The following is a 19,261-nucleotide window of genomic DNA, read 5'->3' on the forward strand; positions in this document are numbered from 1 at the left end:
CTCAATCACACCAATCTCACTACAATCTAGAATTCACCAGTCGGTGCTGGAGGTAATGTAATCTACCATTCTGAGACGATGGAATTCTTGAGAGCAGACAGGGCTGCTTATAGGATTAGAGAGATGTTATAAACAGGTTATTTTTCTCTTCATTTTTGTTGGAAGACAAAGGAAAAGGAAATAAAATGGCCTGCTAAAGTGGTGTAAGATGACAAGGCAGTGTGAGCAATCCAAAAAGCAGGTTTTATTGAAATACGAACAAAAGTACAGCCATGGACAGCTTTTAGGAACAGCATTTCCAAAACATGGGAAACAAAACAAAAGCTCAAACTCAGGTTATTTTCACCCCTGAGAAATCAACTAAACTCTTAACTGGGTCTCTTTTCTCTACATGCCTCATTGTTTTAGCTCTATGCAGTGTAACATTACTGCGCTGTGCAACGCGCAAACAAACGCACAGTGATGTCCCCAAAAGCACTTAAAGTGCAACCAAAGCAGCTCCCTCCACAATGCTGGTTTGAGCGCGTTTGGCCAGGTTTCCCGGTAGCCTCCATTCTTCTTCAGGGGAGCTCCTGGGTAATCTTGAAAATCTGCTACCAAGTTGTGGGACCCCATTTTCAGAAGTGCATAACCAGCGCAGGAATGGTGGCCCAATGGCTATTAGCTAGTACCACTGTTGCTAATCACCCTATGTACCCATAATCAGACTAGCAAGCTGTAGGTTTTCAGCCCATCCTGAACACTTCCACAAATAAAACTATAGCTCAATGCACTTGTTTTTGTTTTTTTTTTTTTCCAATAAAGGAAACCAGAGAGTAACTTTTGACAACGGGCTTCTCAAACTTCCCCTTGTTTCTAACCCTGGAGGAGCATCAAGTTGCTGGGTGGTCAGGTGAAGCTTTCTTGTAAGGAAGACCACCACTGATTTATCCTGCATACAGACATTCTGCCCCAGCTCACTGCTGTCCTGTGCCTTGAAACAGTCACTCCCACCACCGTGAAGCTGCTGCGACATGCTACCACAAGTGCAAGGGCACCAAGGAACTGGGCCCCGTCTCTCTCTGCAGGAGGCACTCTCCAAACACCAGATCTGGCTCCGATTTTGGAAAAGGGCTGTATTTCTACACAAGGTGCTGGGCAGTCTCTGACAGCATAGCCCTGGTTTCCAGCTCAGGTACAAGTGCCTTTGGTGGGTCCTAACTAATCCAGGATAACTAACATGGAGAGAGGGTTGAAAAGAATCAATAGGATTGATTCCTCACAATCCAAACCCACAAATGAAAAACCTGCGGGTGTTAGAGCAGCAGAGAGCTTGTAACCTCAAGAGACAAGAGCAGCTGAGTGCAGAGTTCAGGAGCGCTTTGCCTAACTCTGCCAGAGCAGAGGGGACATCAGAGTAGGTCTCCTTTTCTCTAAGATGTCCCCTTGCAGTTGCAGTACCTTATCTGCAACCTACTAGATAAAAGGTTATAAACAGCTTGCTTCTATTTCATTTAGGCTCCCCCAAACTGCCAGACCCCTTTTGGATATGCTTTGAAAGGGGTGTGTGTGTGTGTGTGTATGTTGGTTATTTATTGCATGGGTCTTTTAGATCAAAACTCAACCCAGCTTCTGATAACAAGTTAGCTGTAAGGTCACATGTACATGTTGTTAACGCCCTACTAAGGTGGGGCAGGCAGGGTAAGGTCAGAGCTTGTCAGTATGAGTGCTGCAGGTGACAGGCTGGGACAAGACACAGCATTGACTGACAACAGGTGATTATTTCCATGATCCCATAGTGGGGGAAGGGGTACTCTGCCCTAAACCCAGCTGAGAATTTTCTTGCCCTTTAATACTGGAGAGTGGGAGTTTGAGACACATGCAGCTTTGGCCTAACTGCTCCACTGAAGCCAGCGCCTTCCACTAGCGTCACCAGGAGCAGTCAGGGTCTCTACACACGGAAGTCTCCCAGAATAGCGACGTCTGTCTCAGGCCCCATGCAGACATACTCTTCTAGAATACGAGTGCCTTTTTCTTATTTGGAAAAATATAATCCACTTTGGAGGTGGATTAAGTTTTAAACTAAATTAGAAAACGATACTCTTATTCAGCAGTAAATGTCCACACAGGGAGTTAATCCGGAACAGCTATTTCAATAACTTTCCCACTGTAGACAAGCTTGAAGGCCAACACCAAGCCCTTTGGGAAATCCCAGAGGTAGCTCCACGCAACGCTGTTTCAATTCCTGCCCTGGTGCTGATGGGCACGCTCAGTGTCTGAGGTCTGTGCACCTTCCTGCCTCCACAAATCTTTGAGGCAATGCATCAGAATAGCTAGCCTAAAAGAAGTCCCATGACATCTGTCCTCTGGAGGTGAACGTGCTGACCTAACAGCACACGCAGAATGTATTCTCTGGAGGCGCTGCAGACTGCGCCAATCTGGAGTGCGGAGGTTAGTGACATGCTGCCACTATGTACAATTGTTAGGGAGAGTTATTCTGCATACACTGGGATCTTCACAGACTAGTTTTAATGGCCAAACTAAAGATGTAGAGTTTGCTTTGCTGCTAAGAAGTTGACTACTTAACTCTGCCCTCAAGAGAAATATGTTCAAGTTGCAAAGACTTAAAAAAACTACGTAACAAGTTTTATAACAGAGCTGCTGCTAATGGAGGGGAAGGTGCTACTTACCCGTTATCACAAGTTTTTAGACATTTCTCTCATCGGGTTTGCAAGTGGGACCTACTAAACCACAATGCCAGGAGTGGAACACTGAAATCCCTCCCAAGAGAGTATCTCGTGGATGCAACAATGGGTGTATGAAGAGCTCACTAACCAGAGCACATATTTATTTCTTGTCAGAATGGCAGGGTGGCAAAAACGGATTTTGCTACACTTGCCTTCTGACCAAACACACTTCACTCCCTCAAAGGGCCAGCCCTATAGTTGTTTCCACGGTGACAAGCGGATGTCAAGCGCAGGATTATTCTTCCTGTACAGGATCAAGCAGTGATGCTAGGCTAAGAGCAAGGAGGGGCCTTTGCTCTTTACTCAGAATATCAAATCTTCTCTTTTGTGTGGTGGAGGGGAACAGGACAAGACAGGTTTGACTAGAATGTGATGGCCAGATCCTATGTCTGGCTGACATGCAGATGCTGGAGCCAGCCGGGGATAGAAATATCTTCTAGTGTAATTAATGTAAGCTAAGGACTACTTGAAACTATGCTGACTACCACAGTTCTCCCAAGACTGCTCTTTGGGCCAAGAATGGCTGGAGTGTCTGATGCTTTAGGGAGGCCCACTCCAGCACTTCTCTGCCCCAGGAGAAGGGAGCAGGTAGCATGAAACTCGTTATGCCAGCTTGATGTCAGGGAAATTCCTGGCTGCCCTCTGTTCCCTTTGCTCTGCTGGACAGACACAGATGGGACAGAGCTACAGACCAGGATCTGGCTGGATAGTCTCACGCTTTAATGTTATCCAGATCACGTGACACCAGGTGTTAGACTGGGGGGATGTTCCAGGATGCGTAACGTTCCTGCCACCCCAGCCCTGTCCTTACAACAATTAACGTTCCCTCACCTTCTCCATGAAGCACAAGGACACCCACACATGCCCCTGCTCAGAACTAAATGGCACTCCCTGTGACGGAGTACAAAAATCATTTGCAAGTCCCCACAGCCCAAGAGAGTCTGAGCGAGACTAGAGAGGGGCACCAGGCCAGAGGTGCTCAAGCAGCAGCATGCACTGGGCATCACATATGAGAAGTGTGGTGTTAGGGCTGCCACGGTGGGAGGGCACAGTGCAACTGTTTTATTGATAAGGCAGCCACTTTTCAGCAGAATCCCCCATCCCAGCTCCCTTACAGATGAACTTTTAGGCCTAATCTAAACAGCAATGAGAATATTTTGTTTTAAAGACTTTTTGCTTTGACTCCCCCATACACCATCTACAGTCTGAATGGCAGCTCCTTTTTCACATCTAGGTGGGTGCGCATAACAGGCAGGCCTTAGAGCTGCAGTTGATCTGACCCTGGGACACACAAACACATTTAAGGTCTCTGGAGGGAAACAGAGGGAACCAAACATTCAGGTGCCTAACTCCCCATCGGGGAGAGATGCACCACCGAGAGCTTACCCCCAGTGTGGGCTCACATGGACCAATGGTCTGACCTGGCACAGCAATCCCTATGAGAGGGACGTACCATCAGCACCATGCAGTGGTAAACAGCTGCAACACATTTAAATCCAAAGACATGCAGGGCTTGAGCAATGATTTACGCAAACCCCCTACAGGAGGTAACTTGTAGAGCATGCTGATCCAGACAGTTTGAACTCTGCTAGCTCCTTGGCATCAGCGTGTGTGGAGTTAGTTTTTGAGGGTCTGATCTCTGATATCAAGGGTTAACAGCATTCTGTCTAATTACCTTGGTCGGGATAATTTCAGGACAGCAGTCGATACATGAAGGACAGTTCTGCAGGAAGGTTAGGGCTGCGAGTGCTTAGCCAACACAGAGGGAATTTATAAGTCTGAGTCTCCTAACCAGCACCTCACATTTCTAAAGGAAACAGATGATGAGCACTCAATAGCAGCCTCTTCTCTGGTCTTCAGTTACCGGCTCCTGCAATTAGATGAAAAAGCAAGAGATTTTAGATAATCAACAATAGCAGCTCTAACATCATCCCCCAGTTGTAAGCATCAGACAAGCTGCTTTGGACTCAGTCTAGGTCCACAAGCTACCCCCTCAGCAAAGTCAATCACTGTGTTGAAACGCAGACACTTGGACTGTTCTTCCACACTCGTGCTCACAGCCAGGCAGTTTGCGGTCTCCCCAAAGCAGCGACGCAGCACTTCTCATGCTACCACCCCCAGAGCACAAGCAACACCTGTACGAGCACAGGGGAGCTAGCGTTTTGCTCCTTGGTCAGCATACCAGGGAGTAGGGGAATGGGACTGGAGGCCTGGATACGGGCTATGGGGCCCTTTCATATACACAGAGAGGGGGGGAGTTTATTAGACAAACCGTTCTCTGTTTACAAGCAACATGCAGGAAAAGCTCCTTAACTGGGGGAAGCAGGTGTCTCACTGCTCTATATAGAGTCCCAATGTATGGTGGGATGCTGTTATTCCTGCCCCTTTGGCTGTGCTCATGCAAGATCAGGACTAGTGCCCAACCTGAGCCCAGAGCTCAGCATTAGTTCCTTCCCAAAAATAGACCCAGCCTGTCTGGCTGGAGCTCCAACACCTTCAGTGGAATGAAAACCAAGCAACCGTCCTTACTGCTGTGACTTTGGGAGCCGACCCAGCAGAACAAGGCTGATCCCGTGCATCAGCCCATAGTGCAATGTTCATTAAGAAAGATCAAATATGAAGCACAGGTATGTTCTGTAGGTCTCCAGGAAGCCCTGCTAGACTGGATCCTCACCACACCTTGGCTAGAAAGCTGGCTAAAGCTTTATATGACCAGCTGCTCTATTTGGGCACGCTAAGGGTCCTTACCACACACTTGGAGTAAGTCGTTCTGCTTTAGCTCACTCTCAACCAATCCAAATGTACACAGACACATCTGAACTCATCTCCAGTGTGTGTTTATCAATGCTGTGACCTTCAGGCACTGAGCTAAGCCATTCCCCCTTTCACCCAAGTATCCTCCTTAGAAAACCTCATCTCACAAGATTAATGTACTTGAAAATCTAATCAGATACAGGTGCACACAATTTCAAGGTGGCCTGCCCATACAGTGACAAGACTGATTGCAGGTTTTGTCTGTGAAATGTTCCAGTACCTGTCCAATGATTCATGTGGACTCTCCACCTGAAATCAGGACACCTACTGTCCAGCATCTGGAAATGGTCGACTATTCCATACCACAGCCAGCCAGCCCATAGTGATGACCGTAGCAAAAGCTGATGAGCAGTCATTTTTCAAGTACCAATTTCCCATCCATGCACCTCAGCATAAAAAAAAGCAGAGGGCTGCCGACAACGCACCCTGTACTCCCTAGACACATGCACCCAGCAGATTTTATTGAGAAATTGGTACAATATCCTGGGCTGCCTGGCTTTTTAATCATGGGAGGTGATTAAGCATCTGGTTGTACCTAACAGGTCTGCTTAAAAAGGAGTCCAAAAGAGGTGTTTTGAAGGCAAAATGGAAGCTTCACTGCTGCTCTAAGTACTGGAACATTTTTAAAGTTTAGTTCTGGCTTGAAAAGCGAGGATATTAGACAGTTCCCTTTACTCTGACCTGCCACTTATGTGCATTTGTTTGTTATCTTTCTGCTTACTTTACTGACCAAACTACTTCTGCTAGCCCTGCTAAGCCAGCAAAGCTGAGAGGGAGAGCTGGCTTGTGTATAGCCAGATTAGTCAAACTGAGTTCCAGCTGCAGAATCTCTAATTCTTGGCAATGCACAAGCCAGCATGACTTTCAGATTCTTACTTGGATTCTAAGCTCTTTGGGGAAGGGACTGTCTTTTTGTTCTCTGTTTGTACAGCCCTTAGCACCATGAGATCCTGGTTGTAACAACGATATAAATAATATCGTCATGAATTTTCTGGCCTAACACCTGAGGAAAACTTGGGAATTAATCACCTCTCTCTTGTTCCCCCGCCCATGTGTTTTATGTAAGGCTGCTTTTGACAGGAAAACTGCACTTAAAGGGTAAAAAAAAAATATCCTGCTTGGTGCAAAGAAGGAGTCGATTAGCATAGTGTGTTACAATTTTCAGATTTTTCTTAAATCAGATTACAACCAGACTATTAGACGTTATGCTTTTGAAACGTATTCATCACTCAGCACCTCAGAGTTACAGTTACATGAATCCTGACCTACTAGCTCAAAATACAGTGATAAAAATAAACTACAGAAATAAGCTTCATACCAAGCCCCCATTTATGTGGAGTGTGTTTTGCACTGCAAATAACTGTGTCCATGATGCTGCATTCTCAGTTCATTCACGCTTTCGCCTGGCAATTTACAGCAGGCTTCAAGTAGCATGTGTATTTCAATGGGGATCTCCTGCAAAAGTGGAGGTTTTTTTTTAAACTGGCAAATTCCTACCCAAAGTGTAAACCGTAATAATGCTATTTTGTGCTTCTCCATCACCTTTCATCTGAGGATGCTTTATAAGTTGCATGTTTATCTTCTCAGATAACTAGTAATACTTAACTCGCAGGGTAAGTATTATCATAGAATATCAGGGTTGGAAGGGACCTCAGGAGGTCATCTAGTCCAACCCCCTGCTCAAAAGCAGGACCCATCTCCAATTAAATCATCCCAGCCAGGGCTTTGTCAAGCCTGACCTTAAAATTACTATCCCTCCATTCTGTAGATGGGGAAACTGAGGCACGGGGAGTTTAAGTAACTTGCCCAAGATCAAGGAGACAGTCTCTGTAGCAAGTGGGGCTCACACTGGGAACAGATGCTCAGATTACAGAAACTCTGTCATATACTCAGAAGTAAAAGACCATAATCCTCCCTAATGTTTAAACTAATGGCTACTTCAAAGGAATTCTCTTGCAAAATCTTGCTTTCTTTCAAGCCACAGGCATCCCCGGAACAGGGCAGCTTTATGGCCAGTCCGTCACAGCTACAGTTTGACAAGGGGACCAAGAAAAGCGCTCAATGGGTCACACCTCCTTCCAGTTAATGCTTGTTGCTGTTTAAGGGGTAAAAGATTTTCAATTAAGTATAGTGTAAATACATGAAACTCCCTCCCTAAGATCCAAATGGCATGGAATACCACCAGGCTGTTTAATAATAGATACCCTGAACTCAATGCTTTGGGAATCAGGCTCTTGGGACACTGGGCAACTGAATCAGTTTTTAAAGAACAAAACCTTGTGAAGAGTCATATGTGGCAAGAGCTCATAAGAGCTGCAATACTAGGTCAGACCATATTCCATCTTGCTCAGTATCCTGTCTCCAACAGTGGCCCCCTACCAGAGCTTCAAGGGGAGTAAACACAACAGAGCAATTATGGAGTGATCCACCCCTCTCTTCCACTCCCAGCTTCTAGCAGTTACAGATTTAGAGTCACCTAAAGCATGGGGTAACATCCCTTATCATCTTGGCTAATAGCTGTTGATGGAGCTATCCTCCATGAACTTATCCAATTCTTGCTTAAGCCCAGTTACACTTTTGGTCACCACAACATCCCATGTCAATGAGTTCCACAGGTTAGTTGTGCACGGTGTGAAAAAGTACTTCCTTTTGTTTGTATTAAACCTACTGCCTATTCATTTGATCAGGTGACTCCCTGGTTTTTGTATTGTGTGAAATGGTAAATAATGCTTCTCTATTCACTTTTTCTACAACAATCATGATTTTATAGGCCTCTATCACATCCCGCTTAGTCATCTCTTTAGTCTCTCCTTGTAAGGTAGCCTATTTCCCCCTGTTTTTTCCTACCCCCCCCCCCAGACGTTCTGGTTAAACTTGGATTTAAACTTAGAGAGTGGTCACTTTGGATGGGCTATTACCAGCAGGAGAGTGAGTTTGTATGTGGGGGGGCGGAGGGTGAGAAAACCTGGATTTGTGCTGGAAATGGCCCAACTTGATGATCACTTTAGACAAGCTATTACCAGCAGGAGAGTGTGTTTGTGTGTGTATGGGGGTGGGGGGGGGTGAGAAAACCTGGATTTGTGCTGGAAATGGTCCAACTTGATGATCACTTTAGATAAGCTATTACCAGCAGGACAGTGGGGTGGGAGGAGGTATTGTTTCATGGTCTCTGTGTGTATATAATGTCTTCTGCAGTTTCCACGGTATGCATCCGATGAAGTGAGCTGTAGCTCACGAAAGCTCATGCTCAAATAAATTGGTTAGTCTCTAAGGTGCCACAAGTACTCCTTTTCTCCTTGTATGGAAGCCATTCCAGACCCTGGGTAATTTTTGCTTCCTTTTCTGAGCCGTTTCCAGTCCTCACAGCCTGACATCTGCGGTTTGGAGATCCTCGTCCCCTCCACTAGCAGGACATATGGTGGACAGGAAAGCACGGCAGCCATGCAGCAAAGGGCTGAGACAGGGCATTCAGAGTAAGGCATGGAGCTGAAGCTCAGGATCTGACTTTGGGAGGGATAACAGCCATTTCAGCTCATCAGGGATGGACTCAGATGACTGAGAAAATGCCAAGTCTTGAGCCCACACTCCCCAACAACTACAATAGACTCATCCATAGACACCAGTGGGAACAGACCCAGGCTTGTATATAGGGGAAATTTACCAACATTTATTCCAGGGGGAATTTTGTGCCACAACACAGTGCAGAATTTGCACATAATTTCATCCCCCCCCACCCCCCCAGAGCAGAATTAGTGCTGCAAAGCTGCTGGCTGTCAGTAGCAGATGCGGGACCTAGCAGAGCCTGGCTCTCCAGCTTGCAAATACATGACACCGCCAGGGGCAGGGGGAGCTGGACTTTTCCATGCAGGTGCAGTTCCCAGCAGGTCCTGAAGGAAGGAAGTGGCATGCAGGAAACTCTGTACAAGCCTGGGACCCAGCATCAGGCTGTTTCTCCCTCTGGATCCCTGGGTTCTGGGTGGTAGGGGGAGCAGGTGTCTGGGGGACTAAGGGGGTGCCCCACAGCTGGACTCTGGGAGGGTAGGGGGTGTGGATGTCTAAGACTGGAGGGACAGAGATTTCTCCCAAGATGGGCCCAGCTGATGTGTGTGACACACTCAGACAGGTGCCCAACAAAAGCATAACAGAGAAACAGGAACTGGGTTGTTGTAGGAGTTTCTTTGACTCTCTACTCCTGGGGGAATCTTTTTTGCTGTCTGTATTGTTACAGACATACTGGCTGACAGGTGTTTTGAAATAAGATCCCAAAATAACTGAAACTGGTGTGATTATATTATTATTTTGACAAATAAAATATACAGCATTTTAAAATATTGTGTGCAGAATGTTTAATTTTTAGTGCAGAATTCCCTCAGGAATACACATTACTACACCACTATGTGGGTGACTTCCTACATGAACACTTATTCCAAACAATGGCCTTTTTAGTTTAGATTACATCCCCTTGGAAGTAATACTGGTAGGTTTTCCTGGATAGACACACCCTAGCTCTGAGTTTTCAATCAAGTTTTGCAAAACCAAACCAAATGCTACAGCTGCTACACACGTGTACAGCTTCCACTGACTTCAGTAGCAGCTATACCCGAAGAGCTACAACTGTGTTGAGCTCCACTGTGCCAAACTCAGACCTGTTTGTAAGCCTCGACTTTTGTTCAACCAATAGCGGTGAATAAGTTAAATGTCAGATGCTACAGTAATGGGGGCAATACATGGAGCCTGACAACCTTTGACACAATGCCACCTACAGCAAAATAAAACCTGGATACAGAAGACACTCCATCCACTACAGAAATGCAGCTGCTTCTAGGGAGGATTGTGTTACAGAGCTCTCCATCTCCTCTTGCTGATGGTGGTAATAAAAGCATTTCAGTTTATGGAGGAGAATGCTGACACACGGAATAAAAATACAGAGAAAAGTTATCCCGTTCCACTTTGAGCTAACATGTAGGTCCCATCTTACAGCATGAGGAGACCACCAGCCGTTGTACTTACTGCTTTTCCAGGATAGGCTATACGGCAAGGACTTGGGTGCTCTCATGCCTGACATTAGGTTACTCTTTTGTTCCATTACTACGCTGGACCCAGGGCTGAAAGAGATCAAATACAAATTATCCTACACATGTGTACTTCTTTTAGCCAAGTACCTTTTACTATAAATATTCAAGTATTCTTCTAAAACTGAAGACAACAGAGTATGTTAATTTAAACAAACCTTCATGCAATCAGAACAGTTACTTCTCCTCACAAAGGCTAGAGAAAAGTGTACAACATGTTGATGCCATCTACTTTGACTAAAATCCCCAGAATCAGTCATCCAGACAAGAAAGAAATAAGCCAAAGACAGCAAGAAAAACCAGAGTTAAAGCTTGATTATCAGTATTGCACTGCCCTCAACTGTAAATGGCATCTCAGCACACATGCCCTAGTCATCTCTATACATGCAGACTTCATGCAGACGTCTAACAGTGAATGCCAGTGAAAATGAAGTAGGATCAGAGGCTAAAATAGGGAAAGAAAAAGTTAAAAATTACTTAGACAAGTTAGATGTCTTCAAGTCAGCAGGGCCTGATGAAATACATCCTAAAATATTCAAGGTGCTGACTGAGGAGATATCTGAGCCATAAGCAATTATCTTTGAAAAGACATGGAAGACAGGAGATTCCAGAGGACTAGAAAAGAGGCAAATATAGCGCCGAATCTATAAAAAGGGGAATAAGGACAACCTGAGGAATTACAGACCAGTCAGCTTAACATCAGTACCCGAGAAGATAATGGAGCAAATAATTAAGCAATCAAATTGCTGAATCCTAGAAAATAATAAGGCGATAAGGAACAGTCAGCATGGATTTGTCAAGAACAAATCGTGGCAAAACCAACCTAATAGCTTTCTTTGACAGTGTAACAAGCCTTGTGGATGGGGGAGGGTAATGGTAGATGTGGTGTATCTTAAGTTTAATAAGGCTTTTGATATGGTCTCGCATGACCTCCTCATAAACAAACTAGGGAAATACAACCTAGATGGAGCTCCTCCAAGGTGGGTGAATAACTGTTTGGAAAATCGTTCCCAGAGAGTAGGTGGCTCACAGTCAAGCTGGAAGGGCATACTGAGTGGGGTCCCACAGGGATCAGTTCTGGGTCCAGTTCTGTTCAGTATCTTCATCAGCAATTTAGATAATGGCATAGAGAGCACATTTATAAAGTTTGCAGACAATACCAAGCTGCAAGGGTTACAAGTACTTTGGGGGACCGGATTAAAATTCAAAATGATCTGGACAAACTGGAGAAATGGTCTGAAGTAAATAGGATGTGCAACACTCCATAGTCATCATAGTATTATTATTAGGATGATTATGGCATAATTATGATGTTTTGTACAAGTTCGTCATGTAAGGTGTCATTGGAAAAATTATGATTTGCTGAATATGATTATCCTATTTGTATGCATGTATCATTTTTGTATCTGAAGTTATGAATATCGACTAGGTATCTGTATTTCAAAGGAGCTTACTCTGGAAAACACCCACAGCCAGCCTTTCAGGTTCAACAATGAAGAAGCCAAACAGTGCTAATGGCTCATCAACAAAGACAATGGGCTGTGGAATAGCTTAGCCTTCCTGTGGAAGGCCAGTCTGTAAGTTATGGCTGCTATGACTCTGCAAGGGCATGTGACCAGACCATGCTTCTGGACTCCATTTGGGGTACCTGAATTTTTCCACAAACTGGTCTGGGAACCAAGTTTGAAACAGAAAAGGAGTACTTGTGGCACCTTAGAGACTAACCAATTTATTTGAGCATGAGCTTTCGTGAGCTACAGCTCACTTCATCGGATGCATACCGTGGAAACTGCAGCAGACTTTATATACACACAGAGAATATAATGGCTCTAGACTGTTCTCAATGGTAGCAGATGACAGAACGAGGAGTAATGGTCTCAAGTTGCAGTGGGGGAGGTTTAGATTGGATATTAGGAAAAACTTTTTCACTAAGAGGGTGGTGAAACACTGGAATGCGTTACCTAGGGAGGTGGTAGAATCTCCTTCCTTAGAGGTTTTTAAGGTCAGGCTTGACAAAGCCCTGGCTGGGATGATTTAACTGGGAATTGGTCCTGCTTCGAGCAGGGGGTTGGACTAGATGACCTTCTGGGGTCCCTTCCAACCCTGATATTCTATGATTCTATGATTCTAATATGAAACAATACCTCCTCTCACCCCACTGTCCTGCTGGTAATAGCTTATCTAAAGTGATCATCAGGTTGGGCCATTTCCAGCACAAATCCAGGTTTTCTCACCCTCCACCCCCCCACACATCCAATGAAGTGAGCTGTAGCTCACGAAAGCTCATGCTAGTATGCATCCGATGAAGTGAGCTGTAGCTCACGAAAGCTCATGCTAGGAAATGGCCCAACCTGATGATCACTTTAGATAAGCTATTACCAGCAGGACAGTGGGGTGGGAGGAGGTATTGTTTCATATTCTCTGTGTGTATATAAAGTCTGCTGCAGTTTCCACGGTATGCATCCGATGAAGTGAGCTGTAGCTCACGAAAGCTCATGCTCAAATAAATTGGTTAGTCTCTAAGGTGCCACAAGTACTCCTTTTCTTTTTGCGAATACAGACTAACACGGCTGTTACTCTGAAGTTTGAAACAGAGCTCCTGCCATATGAAAAAGCTATATAAGGCAAGGAGTGACATCGTTGGTTGTTCTTCACTTCCCCACAACTCAACAGAGAGAAGCTCTAAAAGAAAAAGTCTTAGAAGCTTAGGGTAGGAGATCCCAAGCTGCAAAACAAATGCAGCTTGTCCCTTAAGAATCTGCAAGCCTGACTGTATCATCAACCAGGGTGAGAATTTGTTAATTCATATCCAATCTTTCTAGTATTTTCGGCTTATAGTTTGCAGTTCTGTTTATTTACTAGGTAATCTGCTTTGGTCTGTTTTCTATCACTTATAATCTCTCTTTTGTAGTTAAACTTTTTTGCTTTATCTAAACCGGTATGCCTGTGACCAAAGTGTCTGGGGGAAAATCTCAGCCTGGTTAACACAAGTATGCATTGTCCTCTCCACACTGAGGGAATGGCGAACTGGGTAATAAATTCATACTGATTGGGGTTTTGATCAGGGCGGGATGGTACAGCTCTGGGGTCCCAGACTGGGGGTTATTTTGGCTGTAGCCTCTCTATTGCTGGATCATGCAGTGGCTGTCCAAAGCCTGCATGAAACTGCAGTTGGGTGTGTCCCTGCCTGTGTGAATGCTGCTGGGAGTGTAGGTCCAGGAGCAGTCTATAGCCTGTCACAGCAGCACAGTGCTGAGAGGGAGCCCAGGCTGGTGAGTCAGTGGGCTCAGTGGAACCCCAGTCCCAGGTGGCACCCCTGGGGGAAGCCGTCACAGGATGAAATTCAATAAGAACAAATTCAGAGTACTCCACTATCAGTTGCACACATACAAAATGGGAAATGACTGCCTAGGACGGAGTACTGAAGAAAAGGATCTGAGGGTCATACTGGATCACAAGCTAAATAGGAGTCAACATCATTCTGAGATGCATTAGCAGGAGTGTTGTAAGCAAGACGCGAGAAGTAATTCTACTGCTCTAGTCCATGCTGATTAAATGTCATCTGGAGTATTGTGTCCAATGATTGGTGCCACATTTCAGGAAAGATGTGGACAAATTGAAGGAAGTTCAGAGAAGAGCAACAAAACTGATTAAAGGTCTAAAAAAACATGACCTATGGGGGAAGATTGAAAAAAATTGGGTTTGTTTAGCCTGGAGAAGAGAAGACTGAGGAGGGACATAACGGTTTTCAAGTAGATAAAAGGTTGCTACAAGGAAAAGGGAGAAAAACTGTTCTCTTTAACCACTGAGAATAGGACAAGAAACAATGGGCTTAAATTTCAGCAAGGGCGGTTTAGGTTTGACAGGAAGTTTTTCCTTTTGTCCAAGTGGTTGAGCACTGGAATAAATTGCTTAGGGAGGTTGCAGAATCTCCATCACTGGAGATTTTTAAGAGCAGGTTAGACAGACATCTGTGAGGGATGGTCTAGATCAGTGGTTTTCAAACTCTTTTTCTGGTGACCCAGTTGAAAAAAACTGTTGATGGCCGCGATCCAAAGGAGCTGGGGATGAGGAGTCTGGGGTGTGGGCTGCGGCCAGAAATGAGGGGCTCAGAGTGTGGGAGGGGGTCAGGGCTCTGGGCTGGGGCTGCAGGAGCGGGCTCTGGGTTTGGGGGGTTCAGAGCTGGGACAGGGGTGTGGTGTTACCTAGGGAGGCTCCTGGTCAGCGGTGCAGCTGGGGTGCAGAGGCAGGCTTCCTGCCTTTCCTGGCACTGCGGACAACGCTGCACCCCGGAAGCGGCCAGCAGCATGTCCGGCTCCTAGGCGCAGGGGTGCAAGCAGCTCCGCATGGCTCTCGCCCACAGGCATTGCCCCACCCAGCTCCCACTGGCCGGGAACTGGCCAATGGGAGTGCAGAGCCGGTGCTCGGGGCGGGGGCAGCGCATGGAGCCCTGGGGCTCACCCCCCACCTAGGAGCTGGACCTGCTGCTGGCCGCTGCCAGGGCACAGTGCAGTGTCGGAACAGCTAGGGACTAGCCTGCCTTAGCTGGGCAGCACCACCGACGGGACTTTTAACAGCCCGGTCAGCAGTGCTGACGAGAGCCGCCGCGGCCCAGTGCCTTTCATTCCGCAACCCAGTTCTGGGTCACGACCCGCAGTTTGAAAACCACTGGTCTAGATAATACTTAGTCCTGCCATGAGTGCATGGGACTGGACTAGAGGACTTCGAGGTCCCTTCAGTCCTACAATTCTATGTCACTGTTACAGGCTGTAGAAGTTCATATGTTGATGACCTCTGATTAGAGAGGTAAGGCACAGTACAATGATTTGGGTGTTCAGGGGTGAGACAGAGATAATGACCAGACACATTATGCTTCATTTTCCAATCCTGCATTGTGATTACACAAACAACAAAATGATTATTTCTGACTCAGGTCATGAGAGATTAGATTAGCTGTCAGAAGTTTAAGCCTAAATTGCTTAACAGCTGACATCAGTCTGCATTTCTATCAAGCCCAGCAGAACAGTTTAGTGTTTAATAACCCCCCCAACAAATACAGAACCAGTGGGGATTGAACCCAGGACCATCAGCACTAATAGTACTACAGTAGAACTAGAGGAGTAACCATTATCTGGTAGCAACAGTATGTTCTTATACTCTCCTATGGATCTGCCACTGAAAGGAGACAGGAAACATTGACCCAGGGGCACAGGAATGTTGAGTCATGCCAGTGGGAACGCCCCCACCATCACCCCAAAAATAGAATTCATAAAGTAAATTGCATCTTCCCAACAACACAGCAGCATGAGTTCAAAGTAATTTGAAAGCACATCTTTTATGGAAAGCACTGTCACAAGAAATACACCTTTTGCTACCTGTTTACGCCACTACTGAACGTGCCCCAAACGAAAGTAGAATTTGATTGCTCCTGTAGATCTGCCAAAAGGAAATAGACATCATTGTGGCTCAGTACCGAGTAACTTCTGCAAGCGTCATAGCAACATCAAATAAGAAATATGGCAGAGACGCTGCTAGGTTTACAAAACGGAATGAGAATTTTTTAAGGCTTGGCATAAGTGACAGCAAAGCAGACATTTAACTGAGAAATATAAAGTGTAAAGGTTATCATCAATTTCCATTTTCATCAAAGCACAGATGGTGCAACAGACTATATGGAAAACAACAGAAGTTTTGTAGAGAATAGAAGGCATGTGGAAGAGCCTGTGAAGCAGGAGAACTTAATTTGTTCAGAGACAGTATAATTGGGTGTCCCAACACATGATCTGTGCAGAAGAATCTATGGGACCTCTCTCTCCTAGTCCATGTGACTTCTTTGGGGACAAGAAGAAGGGAATAGCAGGCGCTGACTGCCCGTGTCATCAACCTACGTCCTTACCTCTATCCCAATCTTCGTCACATGGGGGCGGCTGCCACATGCTGACAATGTTCATCTTCTCTCCCTGGCAGTTATTTGACTGACTCACTTAAAGCAAAGAAGAGTCTTAGTGAGAAAATCTTTTTGGATAAAATAAAATCCTATTTTAGGTACATTAATCATTTTTTGACCTGGCTGTAGAATAGCTCTAGGCCTTGGAGAGGAGCAGCATACACTGGAAGCTGATCAGGTACTCCCCTAGTCTTAGGAGCAAAACTCTTGAGGCCAGGGATGGGCATCTTGAAGGTAGCAAAGGGATACAAAATCCATGAGAACCCTTTGGTGGGCCATACCTTAAGAGGCTATATATTGTCTAACTCAGAAAGGTTTGTACAACACCGAATGTTTGGCAAGCCAAATCAAATGATCTGGCAGGGTGGATGTGGCCCCCATTTGCCAATGCCTGTTTTAGGCCTTTTCTAAAGCTAAACAAGTCTGCACACATTTTTCAGCAATGGTGCAGCTGCTCCAACATACGAATTGGGAGAGGGTTCAGGTGTGTTTCTACTGTCATGTCACAAAAATCTTCTCAGGGTTTTTTCACTACTGTCATGCTCTAAGTCCTGTCTACATTAACACGCACATCATTGCTATCTTCAGTACAACTCTACATTTGCCAGAGAATAGGTACGTTTTCCAGTGTAGTGATAGCCATATAGATATCAGTGGGGGGAAGAACTGGAACATGACCCACATAACCAAGTGATTTAGGTGCTGGGCGGACAGACCTGGATAGTGAACTCCTCATCACAGAGCAGACAGCATGGGCAGTGGTAGGGAAGCTTCTCCATAGTCCCCTCCCCAACTTGCCCCACTCTGAACTGGAGGAACCCAACTCCTGTTGGGAAAGTTATTTAGCCTCCCTGGCTCAGTCATGGCTTTTCTGCTAAGATAGTCAAGAAGGATGTAACAGAAGTGAGGATTGTTATGATCTAGACACTTGTCCATTAAGAACTGGACTGAGACCAATTTATTTCACATATGCCACTAGACAGGCTATAAAGATTTTTGGTCACTATCAGATCAGATCTGCACTGGAGACCCACCCCTCTCATGGCCACTATCTTTCCTCTCTAAGCCATCCAGATTCCCAACTAGATCTCATTCAACACACACAGTTTATGGCATAATGCACAGTTGCCATTTTAATGCTAAAATCTCTGGCAGATAACACATGTAATACAAGCCAGTTGCCTCTCAGATGCTTAGGAGAATTTGCATGGACACAGAGTGAATGAAACTCAAGCCTTCAAGGACTCCTGCTGCTTCAGGATCATGAAGCACTACAGGTAAAGGTTTCAGAGTAACAGCTGTGTTAGTCTGTATTCGCAAAAAGAAAAGGAGTACTTGTGGCACCTTAGAGACTAACCAATTTATTTGAGCATGAGCTTTCGTGAGCTACAGCTCACTTCATCGGATGCATCCGATGAAGGGAGCTGTAGCTCACGAAAGCTCATGCTCAAATTAATTGGTTAGTCTCTAAGGTGCCACAAGTACTCCTTTTCTTTTTACAGGTAAAGGGTTGCTTATGGAATAATAGAGCATTAAAACAATCTAACATTAACAGCAGAAGTTACGTTCGAACTCCGTTAGCCCAAGAGTTCCCAAAGTGAATTTACAGAGCCGAAGGAGTCTAATATTTTCTCACCAATGTGCTCCTCAATGAAGCTTTTGTCATCACAGCTTGATATATGACGGCTGATCTCAGCTCTGGGAACCTGATGGCGGGCATTAAAGGGGCATGTGGCTAGCTGCTTTGCAATTTCAGGGTGGTTCTAGAGAAACAGAAAAAGCATGTGCTATCTCACTGAATTCACCCAAACCCTTGTGTTTTCTAATCACTAGTGAAGGGTTTGTGCAATCTGCATCCTGAAATAGGTTGAAAAAATTAAAACAAGGAAAGTCAAACTTAGTTCAGGTCCTGAGCACAAAAGCAGTGGAAAAACAGCAAAGCATATGCATCCTTTATGATACAGCCTATGTTTGTTTATTTTCACATTTAAACTACGCCCTGCATTTATCTGATTGAAGATCAGCCCCAGAAGAAGCACAGTGAAACTGTTGCAGTGTCATCACTGGCATGGTTCAGTGCACAGATGAAATTGCCCTAAAAACCCTACATGGGGAGTAAGTGCTTTGAAACCCTAAATAATTCAGCCACTTTATTTTTAAATTAAGTAAGAGACAAACTAGAGAACAAGAAGAAAATCAAGGAAAGTGTGAATGATGGAGGCAACCTAGTGACAGAGGATGTGGAAAAAGCTAATGTACTTTTTTTGCCTCTGTCTTCAGGAACAAGGTCAGCTCCCAGACTACTGCACTGGGCAGCACAGCATGCGGAGGAGGTGACCAGCCCTCTGTGCAGAAAGAAGTGGTTCGGGTCTATTTAGAAAAGCTGGGCGAGCACAAGTCCATGGGGCTGGATATGCTGCATCCGAGAATGCTGAAGGAGTTGGCGGATATGACTGCAGAGCCATTGGCCATTCTCTTTGAAAACTCATGGCGATCGGGGGAGGTCCCAGATGACTGGAAAAAGGCTAATGTAGTGCCCATCTTTAAAAAAGGGAAGAAGGAGGATCCTGGGAACTACAGGCCAGTCAGCCTCACCTCAGTCCCTGGAAAAATCATGGAGCAGGTCCTCAAGGAATCAATTCTGAAGCACTTAGAGGAGAGGAAAGTGATCAGGAACAGTCAGCATGGATTCACCAAGGGCA

The 19,261-nt window shown here is 45.4% G+C and overlaps 1 protein-coding gene and 1 long non-coding RNA gene across 9 annotated transcripts in view; one reads left to right on the forward strand and one right to left on the reverse strand.

Annotated features, from left to right (window-relative positions):
- Positions 1-224: 224 nt before the first annotated feature.
- Positions 225-19,261, reverse strand: part of LOC125628911 (gametocyte-specific factor 1-like) — a 328,021-nt gene continuing 308,984 nt past the window's right edge. For all 8 annotated transcript variants that reach the window (XM_075121528.1, XM_075121529.1, XM_075121524.1 and 5 more), the window contains 5 exons: positions 18,196-18,322; positions 16,509-16,595; positions 15,988-16,048; positions 10,551-10,645; positions 225-4,596 (listed from right to left, as the gene is read on the reverse strand). In XM_075121528.1, the coding sequence (XP_074977629.1) occupies positions 4,583-4,596; positions 10,551-10,645; positions 15,988-16,048; positions 16,509-16,595; positions 18,196-18,322 (384 nt within the window). In that variant the 3' untranslated portion in view covers positions 225-4,582. The remainder of the gene's footprint in view (positions 4,597-10,550; positions 10,646-15,987; positions 16,049-16,508; positions 16,596-18,195; positions 18,323-19,261) is intronic.
- On the forward strand, positions 13,180-19,248 carry LOC142069645 (uncharacterized). The gene is made up of 3 exons (XR_012665581.1): positions 13,180-13,399; positions 17,715-17,836; positions 18,840-19,248. It is a non-coding gene; the product is annotated as an uncharacterized LOC142069645 (long non-coding RNA).

This window comes from Caretta caretta, chromosome 20 (genome assembly GCF_965140235.1).
Source record: "Caretta caretta isolate rCarCar2 chromosome 20, rCarCar1.hap1, whole genome shotgun sequence".
In the NCBI taxonomy this organism is placed as follows: Eukaryota; Metazoa; Chordata; order Testudines; family Cheloniidae; genus Caretta; species Caretta caretta.